General features: G+C 38.0%; 1 protein-coding gene across 1 annotated transcript in view; it reads left to right on the top strand.

The window, feature by feature from the left end:
• LOC127673293 (uncharacterized) overlaps positions 1 to 17,401 on the top strand; it is an 882,259-nt gene that overhangs the window by 855,244 nt on the left and 9,614 nt on the right. Inside the window, exons 6-7 of the mRNA XM_052168860.1 lie at positions 6,090 to 6,126; positions 7,653 to 7,768. Coding sequence (XP_052024820.1) covers positions 6,090 to 6,126; positions 7,653 to 7,768 — 153 coding nt within the window. The remainder of the gene's footprint in view (positions 1 to 6,089; positions 6,127 to 7,652; positions 7,769 to 17,401) is intronic.

The following is a 17,401-nucleotide window of genomic DNA, read 5'->3' as shown; positions in this document are numbered from 1 at the left end:
ATTGTATTAATTTATGAAATGTAATGCAGTGATAGTCTAAGTTGTGGCTAGAAAAATTTGACTTTCTGCCTCTTTTGGTCTAATAATGAGCTTACTAGTTAGTCCCTAAGACTGAAGCTAGAGACGTGTCATTGTTTGGTAATCCTGGTGTTGTATGGTACAGTTTAGTTCTGCCAGTGTTTTCTGTCCTCTGGCCCCCTCTTCCCTTATCTGCCCTCATGGCTCTGCTCTTGTCTGCCTCTACCCAGTCTGCAGGTCCTCACCCCTCTGCTATCTCCCAGTAAACCTCCTCACACCTGCTCTCTTGCATGTAGTAATTTCTCAAGAGCACATCTTGGCATGGGTGTGCAGTAATACCCCCTTGCTGTATTATATTTCAGCCTCATGCATTACATATTTTATCCTGATAATCAGTCCCTTGTGCTGTGTTCTTTTAATGAACTTCTCATGGGGTGCAGTTTGTATGGCAGGTGTGTTATACTGTGTGTGTTTTCTTGATTGGCTAGTATGACCTAGTTTAAGAGCCATTTTCTGTCAGATGATGAAGGATGTTAGCATTCTGTCCAAACTCCATCCCATCGTTACCTGGCAATAGCCAGGTAGGCCTGACCCACTATAAAAGAGCCTGGTTGCCCCCTCTTTGCTCTCTTGCCCTCTTGGTCTCTTGCTCCTCCCTTGCTCTTTTCCTGCTTCCCTGTTTCTCTTCTCTCATTGCCTTCCCCCCTCTCTCTCCACGTGCCATGGCTGGCCTCTACATCTCTACTCTACTTCTCTTGTGTCTCTTCCTCTGCCTCTACCACCCTCTTAACTCTCTTCCCCATGCCCTTAATAAACTCTATTCTATACTATACCATCATGTGGCTGGTCCTCAGGGGGAAGGGATGCCTTGGCATGGGCCTGCTGAGGCACCCCATTCTCCCATACCTCACCACATCACCATAGAACATATCCCCTCCTCTCTGTATCTTTCTACAAACACTCCAAAGGGAATATTTTAGTAGATTGTTTAACTAAGTAGTGGTAACAAGTAAGTGACTGTTAATTTGATTTATTGATGTTTTATGCAAAGTGAATGTTAAGTGCTGTTATTCAGGAGGGCATGGATTCATTCTCTATAGACCTCACTCAGCCAGTTGAAAGGTTGAAATGTGTTTAAATATGAGGCTTAAACTGTAGGGAGGAAGTTCTCTGGACAGATTGTACTGATAAAGCATCCTGAAAATAATGCATTTGACAAAATTTACTTGGCATTAATCTTTTGTCTTCCGTTAATTGGACATTTGAATTTTCAAATTTCCCATTTCCCTTGATAAATATCAACGAAGAGTACATTATTATATAAAATTGACTTAATTTTTTCTACCCACCACGAGGCAGGGCTGTTGGAGGAAGCAATCTGAGAATGATGACTGGGAAAATGGGTGTGTTTAATGAATAAAGACAGTTACATGTCTAGATAATTATTTTCTTTTTAGTTTATGATATGGTTTCAGGTATGATGTGACTTTATACACCAACTCTGTGTTTTTAGTGTTCATAAACTGTAACCCTTAAAGTTCACTTTACTGTCAAGAATTTTGTCCTGAGGAAGTAGATATTTTGCATAGAACAATTTAACGTATTTTAGTTTATCTCAGCATTGCTGGTAATACTGAGAATTAGGAACATTGCACAAGTATCTAGTACATAGTGTCATCTGTTTCTCTGGGCTATGACTCTTAATGTATGTGATTATTAGCACTCTTTAGTCCTTAGCAGTCCTTAGCAGTCTTTAGTCCTTGTTATAGAGACAAAAGCTAGAGCTACATTTTCATTAGTATAGTATTGTACTGTTGTCTCTGTGATGACTGAAACTAACTATTAGGGACAGGTTTGTTGAGTTAAAACTAAGTACTAATCAATCAAAATATTTGCTATGCTTAATGAGGGTAGATCATATTGTTTATAATTACAAGTTTTGCTGGTAAAGTGTTACTTCAGAGTCTATCCTAGTACAGGTTTTAGAGTTAGTCTCTAGAAAATGCAAAATTTTCTTCAATGTACCTTGGCAAATTTAATTTCTAGACTTCGGTCACATATACTCTGAGAAACAAAAAATTGTTTAAAAATATCATTGCTTTTTATAATCACTAGTTAAGAAACTCCTTAATTCTCTGTAGCACCTTATTCATGTGGAAGGAAATGAATGAGAAAACAATTGCAGTAATTACTATTTATTTCTTAATATTTGGTCTTATTATTTGGTATGTTTGTTTCCCTCTGGTGTTGGATTTAGAAAATTGTGGTTCTTTTATTATTAGTTTTTTATTAGTATTTATTATTGGCCTTTTTATTAGTCTTTACTAGTATTTATTATTGGTCTTTAATTAGTAGGGAGGGGCTGACCGCACAAAGATCCTTGGCTTTTGTGTTTTTTTGCCCTCTGGATCTTTTGTCTGGCTTATAGCCTTCAGCATGTGTGTTGATATTAGGCAGCCTGCAGTGTAAGCATTTGGGAAAGCTGGTTTGTCTGTCCTGTGCCCTGTTTAGAAGTGTGGTGGGGGGATATTGGAAATTCGAAAGCTGCAGGGGAAGTTTGGCTTGCGGCTGAAATGCCTAGATCAGTCTGCTGTGTCTGTGAAGAAAGCTCTGGAAAGATAGCTGTTGTTGTTCAATTGCTGATCTTCAGCTGTGAATGTTGCTTTTCAGGCAGCATTGATTTTGGGTCCTTGAATTTTTCTCAGGCTCAGGGAACCCCAACTATGCTGTGACATTGGCGCCACCTTGTGGCCCAGCTCAGGGCTGCGTTGTTACCTCTGGTTGTTTAGGATATAGGGGGCTGGATTTTCCTCTCAATTTAGTTCAGTTCTAAGCTGGATATAAGGTGCACGAATTTGTTGCTAAAATTTCCAACCCTTATAGCCCATATAAATGACACATAATCCAAATATTTTAATTATAAGTCATATGTCTTCATTGACAAAATACTTACTTCCCAATCACTAAGATTTGTGCTTTCTCCCATCCACGTGGTCCATAGTGGCTTCCTCCTCTCCTCTTCCTTCTCTCTTTTTCTTCCTCTACCTGCTCCCCCTTTTGAACCTCCAATCCCACCTTTCCCCTCCACTACCCAATCACAGACTCTAACCTTTGATTGACTAATTAAAATAGAGAGAAGGTTCACATGGCATCACCTAAGTACATGATGGTCTGCTTGTGTGGTCTGACTCTTTAATACAAATCCAAATAGTGTTAGTTATTTAAATGTGTGTTTTACTATATTTCTTACACAGCTGTTTTCCAAATATGCCTTTGTCTAGTCTGCTGTAGCAGCATAGACATGTTTTGTTAACAGTGTATTTTCTTGCCAGTAATACATGCATATTTGTTTGTCAGATATGCTACTATTGATATCTAGAGTCATAATGGTTCAACACTAAAGCTAACTGTCAGAATTTTGTTTTGGTTTTGAGTCAGGGTTTTCTGTATAGCCCTGACTGTCCTGGAACTCACTTTGTAGACCAGGTTACCCTCGAACTCACAGAGATTTGCCTGCCCTCAGTCTCTGAGTGCTGTGGTTTAAGTCCTGCACCTGGCTTGATTTTTTTTAAATACATCATTTTGTTGACTTCTGGGTGTTTGGTGATACCTAGTAAATTTGCACTTTAAATATATTTAAGTGGATCTTCACTTCCTGCTCAATCCTTTATCTTAACAGGCAAGCTTCCTCTGATTTGGAACAAAATAAAAACAGGCTGGTCTTCCCTTGTACCTGACACAGGTAGGTACTAAAATTGTTTTCTTCAAAACAGTTCTATTTGATGCTTTCATTCTGATGTTCTTACTGGTATTCTAATGATTCCAAACTTCTTAATATAAAAATCCTCTAGGAATGTTAGGTTATATAAGTTACAGTAACTATAACTGAAAACTTTGCTACTATGTTTCCCATTAAACTTAACTGTGGCTACCTCAAAATGTCAGGTCATTTCAGTGCTGTATGCACTGGGATTCCAAGCTTTCCTTCTTCATGGGGACTTTATAAACAGCTGAATTTATGAGCTGTATAAACGTGACATTTTATATTCCGTTCCTAATCTCCTGTGAGAATGATGCTGATTGGTAAGGGTAATTGAGATTTTCTAGAAGGCTGTTTCAATAATGCACTCTTAAAAATTAAAATTGAAATAGAACTGTTGTAACTATGTGGTAAACTTAGGGAGATTGTTTTAACATCTATGTAGATTGTCTCATTTGTGTGTGTGGCTAACACTTGTCATCCCAATCCAACAGGAAGCTGTTTTGTGATAGTTGTTACTTAAACTAGATTCTAGTTCAGTTATTTTGACAAAGGTTTTGGTCTCTTTTTTTTTGTGGGCAAAAAGTAAGGTTCAAGATTATATGATAGTAATCTTTATAACTGTGGAAAGGGAGGCATAAAGAGGGAGATGCTAATGGGGTTTTAGAAAGTTGCAGGGTCTTTCTATGTGAATGTTTGTTGCTCTTATGTTATTTGTTTGTATATCTAAATAGGCTTTTAGCCAGTAGTTTGGAATATTTCATAATAATGCCATCTGTTATTTGTTTCTTGTTTTTTTTTTAACCAAAGGTCACTTGATCTTGAAAGCTTTAGAATACTATTATGAGTTAGGTCAATGAATGGGAGTAAATTTTTAAATTTATATGTTGTAAGAAACCATGTGATAGGCATTTTATTTAAATCTTCTGTGCCCCTTAAATATTTAACATTTTTTAGGTTGTTTACCTTCTGTTTCATAGTACTTTGAACAGTAGAATTGTGATTGTTGTTTGCCTTACATATTCAAGGCCCTGAGTTTGATACCTTCTTCTACAAAAGAAAGATCGTGATTAGTGAAATTTACATAGAGAATGGCAAGAGTTTGATTTAGTGTAGCCTGGATCTGAGTCCTTGCTCTGCCACTTTCTGCGACAGGAGCACGCATGGCTGTTTGCCTTTCTTGCCTATTTCCTCTCTGCAAGAGGAACGACAGGAATCAGTGATGCCCAGCATACATCTGCTTAAAAGCAGCAGGGAGAAAGGTTCAGTGCCTTGCACCTAGTGGGACTAGACAATCGCCTCACAGTTAGTACGTGAAGTGGCTCAGTTGTTCGGAAGTAAGTTTTTTATTTTGTTTTGTTTTGTTGTTTAAAGCTGATACGCAAGCATATTCTTTGAAATCAGAACTTCTTATAAGCTTAGAAAGTTCTTAGAGTTTAGATTCTTAGATTTAGGACCTGTACTATTATATTTTGGAACACCATGAGGGGTATTTGTAATAAAATTATTATAAAGTAATATTATCCTAATAGTTGGATTATAATAATCCTTATAAACAATCTCTGGTTTTTCTAAGTCAGTAATTGTCCTTACGAGATAATATTAACTTTCAGCTCCATAAATGCAATAAACGTGCTGCAGAACTAGTAACATCTAATGGTGAAAGAAAAATTCCCTTTGTATGTAGATTTTTGGTTTTTTCTGTGGACTTTTTGAAATATGTCTAATTAGAAGAGTAGTATGATAGCCTAAAAAGTTGGAAATCAAGCAGACTGGAGTTAAATTGCAATTTGGGCATTCATCAGCTGTGGGACTTAAATTACTAGTCTATAAAAGGTGGGGGTAGTAGTAATGTTTTCCATAGTGCTGTGAGAATTAATCTATCCCCCTGTAAACCTCTTTGTTTTAATACTTATCAAGAACACTGGGAGGCAGTAGCCATTGTTATTGTTGTTTCATTAAATAAAGTTTGTAGAGTTGTGCAGAATGGAGCTTATTAAAGCTAAGTATGTGAAACTACACATACCAAAATTGTTACAAATAATCAAATTTATCTTGTAAAATTAAATTTTAAAAGAAGACAATTAGAAAATAGAATAAGAAAGAATACCATGGTGTTGTTAGAAGTGATTTAAAATTCTATCAGATAACTAGAGAAACTGAAATTCATCTATTAAGGTGGTATACAGTCCATAGTATATTCTATATTATGTTATGATACCATTCTTCTTGAATGTGATTTCTAAAATTAACTAATCTGTTTTAAATGATAAGTATTAGTTTGGGTTTGAATGTTCTTTTTTCCTTTTAGGCAAATTGAGCTGGCCCAGACAGCAGAGCTCTGTAAGGCATGTTGATATTGATTGCTTCTTTGTCTCAGGGGCTATAAGTTATATAACATATCTCAAAGGTCTGTATTCTTGTTTGTTTTAAGAAAGTTGATACATATCAATGTGTGTGTGTGTGTGTATGTGTGTGTGAATTGATAACAATGTATTCTTTGGAAAGTATTTTGATTTTTCTTAGTCAAATCTATTCCTTTGTTCAAATTGGCTGGAGCCTATATTCACAAGTGTAGGAAAATTAGAAAACTACTGCTTGGTGTAAGCTGAAATATACAGAGAAAAGTATCTTAAATTGAGGACTGTATTATCTCAAATAGATGAGGATATTTTCTGGATATTTTTCATATCTTTTTATTGTTTGTTAAGGGAAAATTTCTATTATCCTGTGTCTTCAGACTTTCTGTTCTTCTGTTGAAGTAACTCTCCTCTATGAATGTAGGTAAACATACTAATCTTTGGGTTTTGATAATTTTATACTCTAGAGGTGAGTCATCTGGGCAGTCTGCTTTTTTTTTAAAATGAAATTTTAGGTTTATATGTGTACTACTTACTAGTATTGAAACATTTATTTAGGATTTTTCCTTATTTCTTTCTTGACAAGAAAGCTACAATAGTGTTTTCTTTTTAAAGTCAGTTTTTCTCTTATGTGAAAATCCTAGAAAATTCTAGATTCCCAACAAGGCTTTATTTTTGTCCTAGGTAGTTGTGACTTAGCTCTGAAAAGTATTATTTTGAATTTGAAAGAATTAGTTTTAGCCTTGGGACAACTTACCTTCTAGTACATTGTTCTTTTTTCTAGTTTATATGGAGAGGCAAGAAGACTTTCTGTGTTATGTGTTTCTTTGTTCTGAGTCTCCTGCCCTCTAAGCCTGTGGTGTTTTACTTGCACATCAGTTTTACAACATTATTGTTGTCTTGTAATTTTATACATAAAAGGAAATGATACATTAAAGTAATGTTCTTAACCAAAGCAAAATCTGGGGGTCTGAAATTCACATTTGGCTATATGTTAAACATCAGATTTTCATTGCTGTGCATGAATCTGCAGTTTGTTTCTATTGCTATAAAATTAAAAAAAAAATAAAATGGGAGGATAAACGTATTTATATCCGAATTGTAAAAGTCTGTTTATAGTTTTTGTTTTGTTGTCTATTCCTACAATTTGAGCCTGGGATCTGAGTTGTCTGCTTTTCATTGTAAGAAATGAAAAGCCATGGAAAACTGACTCTGCTGATTTTAGATTGAGTCGGTTTACAGAAACATTGCTGGAGCCATGCGTGGTGCATGCTTTTAATCCTAGCAGGTGAACATCAGTGAGTTCCTGGCCAGCGTGGTCTACATAGAGAATTTCAGAAGACCCTGTCTTAAAAAACATTAGGTGATGTTATATGGTGATGCTTTTTAAGATTTAATGCATAAGTGATTAAAGAACAAATATTATATAATTAAAATTGCATGAAAAATTTCCATTAAATGACCTTAACATCCTTTTGTACGTAGAGAAACAATTCAATTTTGTTTTCTCACAGGAAAAACAGTGGCTCTGTCAGCAACTATGGCACAGGAAGGTCACCTTTTCATCGTGGTGCTAACATCCAACTGGAGTGGCAGTATTACCAAAATAAAATCCTGAAAGGAGAAGCAGGTACACATGAGTGTTTAAAAGCCATAGTAACCTCTGGGTGGCTTCTGGATATTGCTGGTGGTGTTGGTACCTTAGAAGTACAAGTAGAATTAGAATAATTAACAATTTGAAGTTGAAGGTTTTAAGGATGCTAGTGACTGTAGAGAGAATATCTTGTGTATTTTACTAAAAGAAAACTACAGCCTATAGGAAAGTGTAGAATACAAAATGAGACATTCAGAAGGCAGAAAGCATTCTGGGATAGAGCCAGGGATGAGATATTTGCCTGGGAAAATGTGACGAGACTGACACATGGTACCTGAGCCCAGGTAAGTAGTCATGTGTCAGAAAGTAGATTTGAGTAAGTGGGTTATAATGCACTATGGCCTAGTCAGAGAAGACTAGCTATAAGGCCAAGATATTTGTAAGTATACATATTTTGAGTCTGAGTTTTATTTCTGGGAGCATGGGGCTGGGAAGAAGACCTAGGTCCAAACTTCTACAAGTGACAACTTGAATCACAACAAAATCTAAATCTGAGCAGATGACCAGTGCATAGTTATGTTTTCTGGAATTGGATGATGGTGTTTTCCTGAAACCCAATCTACTGTGTATAAATTTAGATTGGGATTGTAAAGCATGGTGTGAATTGTTTTCGTATTAACTAAATAAGTTATTAGCCATTTGGCTTATGTCACAGTGAAGACACTGAAGTTTGTGTTCTTCATTATTTTTAAGAATTTAAAGGTAGACACGGTGGTACCTAATCCCAGCCTTTGGGAGATAGCACCAGGAGAACAGTATTTTCAAGGGAAGGCTACAGAGTAGGGAAACCCTGATTTAAGAAAGGACACAACCTCTTTTGGAACCAGAATCTAAATGCCTCATTTGAGTGAACTTGTTTTTTAGAAGAAATATTTTCATAGCTGTCTTAGAAAACTAGTCTCTTCACATTCATAAGACCTTTATGTGTTTTTATTACCTTGCATTACAATTTGAAAGAAATTGGGAATCGTTTCTCATTGGTTTCCTTGTGGAATAAACTGTTAAAACCACAAATCTTTAAAAAAAAAATCATTCTTTTAGAGAAGCATTTACCAGAAGACTGATCTATAGCACAGTAGAAAGGATCTAGAGTTTGGTTTTATCCAAGTTACTTTGGTTCCCTGTTTTGTCAGATATAAAACACTGGGATTATTTTATAAAAGACCCAGATGAGGCAAAACAGAGTCTGGGCATCTGGATTTCTTTTCTGGAATTAGTCTTTCTTGATTGTAATCATCTGCTTACACAGTGTATTGGGAAGCATAATTGTAGGCACACATTTATACTTTATATATATAATGAGTTTTTCAAGTTTTCTAAGGCTTTTATTAGCTGTTATCTGTTTTCAGACTATTTTGAGATTTAGTGATTTTTGTCAGTAGATCATGGGGTAACTTTCTTAACTTGTTTAGGCCTTGCTTCATTTTTTATGGTTAGTTTCTTAAGCATACCTTTATACAAGGTGGCAATGGGGTCTCCCTTTCTGGTCTTCTCTAGCTACCAATACTGCTTCCCCTGCTCCTCCTTCAGAGGAACCATGTGGACTGTTTCCTGTGGCTGCCACTTCTGCTATCCACTGGTCTTGTACAAGCATGTTTAAGTTTAGTGGTGGTAGGGGAGTTGTAGGTGGAGCTGAGTGTCGTTTATCACTCCTATCCTACCATAGCCAAGAGCATCCTTTCAGAGGTGCAGGCAAGGGAGAAGGTGAGGGATAAAACCTATGTCTCTCTGGTCTCCAGCCCTCACACCTTGCTTGAGGTTTCTCTTTGTCCTGGAGGGATGGATAGCTAGTTCCTTCAAGCTGGGAATAACACAGTGTCTTGTGGGCAGAGGTGCTAGTCTGCTCATGGAAGGACCTGGTCCTCGTGTTTCTTGTGCCCCAACCCCAACCCATCTCTGTGTTTCATCCTGGGGCACTGGAGAATTGTGGGAACCTTAGCTTCCTAGGCTTGGTGTCCATCTAGATGGGATGTGCGGATCTCTGGCAGCAGGCACTTTCTCCACTCTCTATATTCCCTCAAAGCATGATGATAATATGGTACATATTGGGTAGGGGAAAGGCAATGAGAGGCAATCAGTCTCCCCACCCCCACCCCTGCCTCCTTCTGTCTTGTATTTTGCTATGTTTTTTATTTATTTATTTTATTTTATTTTATTTTTTTAAAAACACTCATTTATTTATTATATGTAAGTACACTGTAGCTATCCTCCGATGCTCCAGAAGAGGGTGTCAGATCTCATTACAGATGGTTGTGAGCCATCATGTGGTTCCTGGGATTTGAACTCAGGACCTTCAGAAGAACAGTCAGTGCTCTTAACCTTTGAGACATCTCTCCAGCCCAGTATGTTACTATGTTGGCCAGATTTCTGCCCATCTGGATCATAATTTCCTCCACCCCAGGTCTACCAGATGTCAAATCTGGACTTTTTTTTTTTTCTTTATTTAAATGAGGTTTAAGTTGGCCATTTTCCTTAACTTTTCTTTTCCTAAGAGGATTGTCAGCTAGTTGCCTGGTTGTTGTGTATATCACTCTTGGTCTCTAGCATTAGGGCAATGGTGAAGTTGGTATTTTGTTCTCCATGTCACCTTGATTCCTAGTTGACAAGTTGTCCTTTTTATTAAAGCCAAAATTTGTTTTTAGTACAGTACTCATGATACAACAGTGAATAATAAGATGGACCATTTTTTTTTTTAGAAAAGTGGACCGATTTTTAATATTTAATGATTATTTATTAACAATTAGAAAATACAACCATTAACTTTTATTTTGTTCCTTCTTTTTTAATAATAAAAACCATAATGAGTTCAAGCAGTTTAGTGGCTGTTTTCTTGGTTTTTTTTAAATTTCTTATTAAATTATGGTAGTGTTGACCACGTATCCCTGTCTTACTCAACAGAATAAATTGTATTAATGAGTGTTAAAGTAAGATGGGCCAGCTTTAATTTTTAAAGTCATTACTTTCTTATTACAATAAAAAGTGGTAAAAAAAATAGATCTTTTCATCTCTCTCTCTCACTATGTCTCTCTGTCTCTGTCTCTGTCTCTCTCTCTTCCTTTTGGATGATTGTGTGCTTTTTAAAAAGATTTTTAATATCTGAAGAAAAATAAAATATTCGGCTAGGTTTGTTTTGTTTCATTTCACTTTTTCTTTTGATTTTCCCTTAATAAACATAAGGAGGTTGACCTCTCTCTCCAGCCTTCCTTGTTTTCGAGGGGCCATTATGAGTCGTTAGCCTTCTTATGCTCTGTCCTTTTCCTCTCTTCTTTATCTGTCTATCTCTGTCTGTCTCTGTTTATATGTCTATCTGTCTGTCTATCATCTATGTTTTAGCATTTTTATTATGTAGCCTTGGATCTCTTGGTTAATTTTATTTAATCCTCCTGTGAGGGTTGTGCTATAGATCTCCCACAAGCACACACAATTTTAAATTTTAATTATTATAATAAAAGGAGATTGACAAGTATCTTTTGTTGTTGGTGGTGGTGAAGATGATGGTGGCAGATGTTGCTGCAGTGGCAGCTCTCTTTTTCTTTTTTCTTCCTATGAAAAGAAAAAAGAAAATATTCGGCTATTTCTATCGTTCCTCCAGCTTTCCTGTCTTGTTTGTTTATATTTAATCCTCCAGTGATGGTAGTCCTGTGTGCATGTGCGAGCATACACACACATAGACACACACACACACACACACACACATTCACTACACAACATCCAGGGATGGGGGGCAGTCATGGAGAAGGAAGAACTCATTAGGAAGCATTTGGCTTAGACATATGAGAAAGGTGATAGTGAACCAGACTTTGAATGTCAAGCTATTATATTCCTTAAAACTTACAATAACTGTTCTAACAAAGAAATATTGAGTTTTTCTCCATCTGTTTCTTTTCACTCCACAGATCATGCTGACCCAGAAAGTGGAGATCTGATTGCTGAGATTAAAGGCTTGAGCCACCATGATTATCTGTAATAAAGTGAGGTGTTAGAGCCTGTGGCCTAGTGAAGTGAACATCGGGGCTGGGCGAGTATGGACTCAGAGATGACCAACTCTGTGTGTGTGTGTTCTTCAGTCTCAGGTTCCTTTTGTTATTTGACCTCTATACAATAGGGTCTGATTACAGGTTACTCTTTACAGGACCGGTGGGTGTAGGTCTGGCCTTAGAAATAACAAACTCAGATCAGGAGATTTACATTTGAGTTAATACAAAGCTCAGAGCTGCCTCAAAGCTGCTCAAAGCTGCAGAGGATTGAGAGATGCAGTTTTGTCTTGCAGGCCTCACTTAGAGAGTTTCTGGCCAAAAGAACATTTTTAACAGATCCATACAGATGTGGTTCAAAATGAAGTTCAAACTTAGATCTAAAATTTTGGCCTGCCTACTACATACAAAATTATTATAGATTTAAGATTTTCATTAGAAGGTTATTCCTCAAGAAATGGCTTGCTCTTAACATTGGGCGTTTAAATTTTTTAAGAAAATGATTTTCAAAAGGTGTTAAGATAAATATTTTGCCTAAGACACTGCTTTAAGTTCGTCATTTAAGCTTCTGATGTCCTCAAGATAGATGCAAAACAAATACTGAGAGACATAACTTGGAGAAAGCTACCATAAGTATTTGTCAACAGTTGATGATATATGTTCACTTCCATTCCTTAACAAAGAGAACATTAATATAAAATCTCTCCAAATAAGGTTTTGACATCCTCCAATAAAGATTTGATATAATAATAAAAAGTTACAAAATAAAATCATAAAAATATTTTTTAAAAAAAGAATGTTTTAAGAGCATGATAAAATGTTTGTTCCTTATTTTAAACAGCAATCAAATTGATTATTATTAATCATTAATCTATTACATGACAAGATTTTTGACAAAATTAATAGTTGTTATCTAAAAGATAAATTGTTAAAAATTTGCCTCTATACATGTTTTTATATTGTTATAGATTTATACATGCATCCTATAAAAATGCATCTACTATGGGAGTAAAGCTCATATAATTAGATCACATGTTTATTCTTTTGAGTGTCCCCTTGAACTGGGTGCTGTAGCTGTTCTTTTAAAATGTTAAAAATCAAACTTTTGATTTTTTTTGTTTTTTGTTTTTTTGGGGAGGAAAGGTTTTATTCAGCTTACACTTCCACATTGCTGTTCATTACCAAATGAGTCAAGACAAGAGTCCAAATAGGACAGGATTTATTTTTAAATTTGGTATATTCTTTATTTACATTTCAAATGATTTCACCTTTTCTGGCTCCCCACTCCGGAAAGTCCCGTAAGCCCTCTTCCCTCCACCCCTGATCCTTCATCTACTCCTTCCCATTTCCCTGTTCTGGTATTCCCCTATACTGCTGCACTGAGCCTTTCCAGAACCAGGGGCCACTCCTTCCTTCTTCTTGGACATCATTTGATATGTGGATTATGTCTTGGGTATTCAAAATTTCTAGGCTAATAATCCACTTGTCAGCGAGTACATACCATGATTGATCTTTGGAGACTGGGTTACCTCTCTTAGTATGATGTTCTCCAGCTCCATCCATTTGTCTAAGAATTGCATGAATTCCCGTAAGCCCCCTTCTCTTTCCCTGTCCTCCCACCCACCCCTTCCCACTTCCCCGTTCTGGTTTTGCCGAATACTGCTTCACTGAGTCTTTCCAGAACAAGGGGCCACTCCTCCTTTCTTCTTGTACCTCATTTGATATGTGGATTATGTTTTGGGTATTCCAGTTTTCTAGGTTAATATCCACTTATTAGTGAGTGCGTACCATGATTCACCTTTTGAGTCTGGGTTACCTCACTTAGTATGATGTTCTCTAACTCCATCCATTTGCCTAAGAATTTCATGAATTCATTGTTTCTAATGGCTGAATAGTACTCCATTGTGTAGATATACCACATTTTTTGCATCCACTCTTCTGTTGAGGGATACCTGGGTTCTTTCCAGCATCTGGCAATTATAAATAGGACTGCTATGAACATAGTAGAGCATGTATCCTTATTACATGGTGGGGAATCCTCTGGGTATATGCTCAGGAGTGGTATAGCAGGATCTTCTGGAAGTGAGATGCCCAGTTTTCAGAGGAACCGCCAGACTGATTTCCAGAGTGGCTGTACCAATTTCCAACCCCACCAGCAGTGGAGGAGTGTTCCTCTTTCTCCACACCCTCTCCAACTGGGAGTGGGGGGCTGGAAAAGGGGAAATCATTTGAAATGTAAAGAAATTATATCGAATAAAAAAATTTAAAAAAAAAAAGAATTTCATGAATTCATTGTTTCTAATGGCTGAATAGTACTCCATTGTGTAAATATACCACATTTTTTGTATCCATTCCTCTGTTGAGGGACACCTGGGTTCTTTCCAGCTTCTGGCTACTACAAATAGGGCTGCTATGAACATAGTGGAGCATGTGTTCTTATTGCATGCCAGGGAATCCTCTGGGTATATACCCATGAGTGGTATAGCAGGGTCCTCTGGATCTGCCAGCCTGCTGGTCTTGGGGCCTGTGTCCTGCTTGGAGAGCAGCTGAGGGAGAGACTCCCCGTGGCCATATTCACTGCGTGCCTGGGGCAGAAAAGTATAACTAGCTTAAAACTGTATATACATAAAATTATAAAGATTACTGTCATTGTCTATGTATATGCCAATTAAATGAACAATTTAAAGTAAAAGAAAAAAGATCTCTGGGGGTGCAAACCACCAGGGATCTGCCTGCACCCAGGACCTGAGCACATAGGCGGTTCACCTGCCAGCCCGCCGGTCATGGACCTGTGTCCTGCTTGGAGAACAGCAGAGGGAGAGACTTCCCACAGCCACCTTCAAGGCCTGCCTGGGCAGAAAAACATCACTAGGTACTGTATTATCCTGAGCTTAAGACCTCTGGGGGTACAAACCTCCAGGGGTGTGCCTGCGCCCAGGACCTGAGAACATTGGTGGTTTATCTGCCAGCCGGTCGTGGGGCCTGTGTCCTATGTGAGAATCAACAGAGGGAGTGACGCCCCCCAGCCCCCGCCACCAGAGCAGTCCAGGAACACCTGGTTCACCTTGACAACCCAAGTATAACATTGCTTGAGGCAGGACAGGATCTGGGAGGTAGGAGCTGATGTAGAGGCCATGGAGGGGTGCTGTTTACAAGCCTACCTACCAGGCTTTCTCAGCCTGCTTTCTTTTTTTTTTTTTTTTTATTCGATATAATTTATTTACATTTCAAATGATTTCCCCTTTTCCAGCCCCCCCCTCCCCGAAAGTCCCGTAAGCCCCCTTCTCTTCCCCTGTCCTCCCTCCCACCCCTTCCCAGTTCCCCATTCTGGTTTTGCCAAATACTGTTTCACTGAGTCTTTCCAGAACCATGGACCACTCCTGCTTTCTTCTTGTATCTCATTTGATGTGTGGATTATGTTTTGGGTATTCCAGTTTTCTAGGTTAATAACCACTTATTAGTGAGTGCATACCATGATTCACCTTTTGAGTCTGGGTTACCTCACTTAGTATGATGTTCTCTAGCTCCATCCATTTGCCTAAGAATTTCATGAATTCATTGTTTCTAATGGCTGAATAGTACTCCATTGTGTAGATATACCACATTTTTTGCATCCACTCTTCTGTTGAGGGATACCTGGGTTCTTTCCAGCATCTGGCAATTATAAATAGGGCTGCTATGAACATAGTAGAGCATGTATCCTTATTACATGGTGGGGAATCCTCTGGGTATATGCCCAGGAGTGGTATAGCAGGATCTTCTGGAAGTGAGGTGCCCAGTTTTCGGAGGAACCGCCAGACTGATTTCCAGAGTGGTTGTACCAATTTGCAACCCCACCAGCAGTGGGGTAATAATATACATATACTATATGTATATTACTATATTACTATATTACTATATAGCTACATATATAGCTACATATAGTAATATGTAGTAATATAATATTACTATATTACTATATGTAGCTATATATGTATAACATACATATATAGCTCATGGCTTGCAATTGCTTAAAGTTCTTTCTTTTTAATGATACTAATTCTTAACTTTTACAATTATTTATACAAATACAATTCAAAAAATTAATTAGAAATAGACATACGACTATTGACAGCTTTTCAAGCTTTCTAGTTATAACTGTTTTAACATAAGAAACAAAATAAAAAATAAAATTAGTCATTACATATGTTATTTTTAATATTAAATGTTCCAAATCAGATTAAGACAAATATTATAACTGATTATTATAATCAGTCATTTGAGATGTCTTATTAACAATTTGATATTGGTCATATTACTGAGATTCCTCATAATTCGCATAGACAAGATATTATAGAACAAGCCCATAGAACTTTGCAATATTTATATAATAAAAGAGGGGAGAATAACATCTCTATATACCATAAAATTTAAAAATTTTTAATGCCAGGGAACTCTAAGTGTAGAGAAGAGGTATGTTTGTGTTCTTTCTACAGGATGCTGAAGGAACATGCTAGCTGCCAGAGTATGCAGATGCTGAGATTTCACCCTGGCTTTCCACCTTGCTCTCCAGCCTTTTGGGGCCCCTCCTGGGTCTTTTGTTTCTTTTGTCATTTGGCCCCTGGGCCTTTAACAGATTAACCAGTTTTGTTAAATCACAGATTGATTCTGCCTTGACAGACGTGGAGGTAGCAACCATAGGCCTTCAGTTCTCTACCCTTGCTGCAGGCAAAGAGCTTTCTTGCTTCCTAAGCAGTAGAAACGTCAATGCCAGAGAGGGTGACCTCCGGCTCCTAATAGTGGCTGAGGGCCATAAGCTGTGGAGTAGCTAATGACGGGAAATATTGTGGTGCCACGAGCCAGATGCACACCGCCTCTTGGCTGCAGGGTGACTCCATGACGGGATTATTGTGAGTCCGCTACCTGGATGCCCGTCACACCCACCAAGGGCCTGATTAAGCCATTGGAGTGGGATGTGATGCCAGGAGTGGATGCAACTTACATAGCCTAAGGCAGAGGCCCTGCCCTACTAGGATCTAAAAGGGCCTAGTTACTGCGGTGCTGGACGTGGGGGCAAAACCACATAGCCTAAAACAGGCTCTCCGCCGACCCTCTTTCCATAGCCACCCCCCAACTTAAGAAAGAAAAAAGGAGGAGATGTGGGAAGCCATCCTGAGCTATTTGGACTATTGCTTACTCATGGCCCTAAGGTGGTGGCTGCTAAAATACAAGAACAATTAACTGGAGCCTCTCCCGTGGGCATTGGTTTAGCCATTGCCTCGAGATAACTGCAGAATGGTCCTGCCTGCATCATCACCCACCGACTCTGGTAATTGCGGTGGAAGGAAGTCCTGAGATAACTGCGGCAGGCTCCAGCCTGTGCAAACACCTGTTGTCTCCACCGGAGGACCCTTATCTATTCCTGCTAAACTGCTAGATTGCCCTTCCTTTCTTTGTCCTTGCCTTGGGGTACGTCCCTCCTGAAAGCCTTAAAACATGTGTACCCCAGAACATTAAATGAGGCTTTGACACAACCCAGAGTGATTTGCCGTTCTTGGTGCTTGGCCTCCCTCCTTCTCTCCCCCCTTTTGACCCGCAGGTAGCACCCCTTCAGAACCCTGGAATAACTGACCTGCCGGACGGGTTACACAAAAGC

This window comes from Apodemus sylvaticus, chromosome 22, assembly GCF_947179515.1.
Source record: "Apodemus sylvaticus chromosome 22, mApoSyl1.1, whole genome shotgun sequence".
In the NCBI taxonomy this organism is placed as follows: Eukaryota; Metazoa; Chordata; class Mammalia; order Rodentia; family Muridae; genus Apodemus; species Apodemus sylvaticus.
The sequence above is the reverse complement of the archived record's forward strand: the minus strand, read 5'-3'. Positions and strand labels throughout refer to the sequence as shown.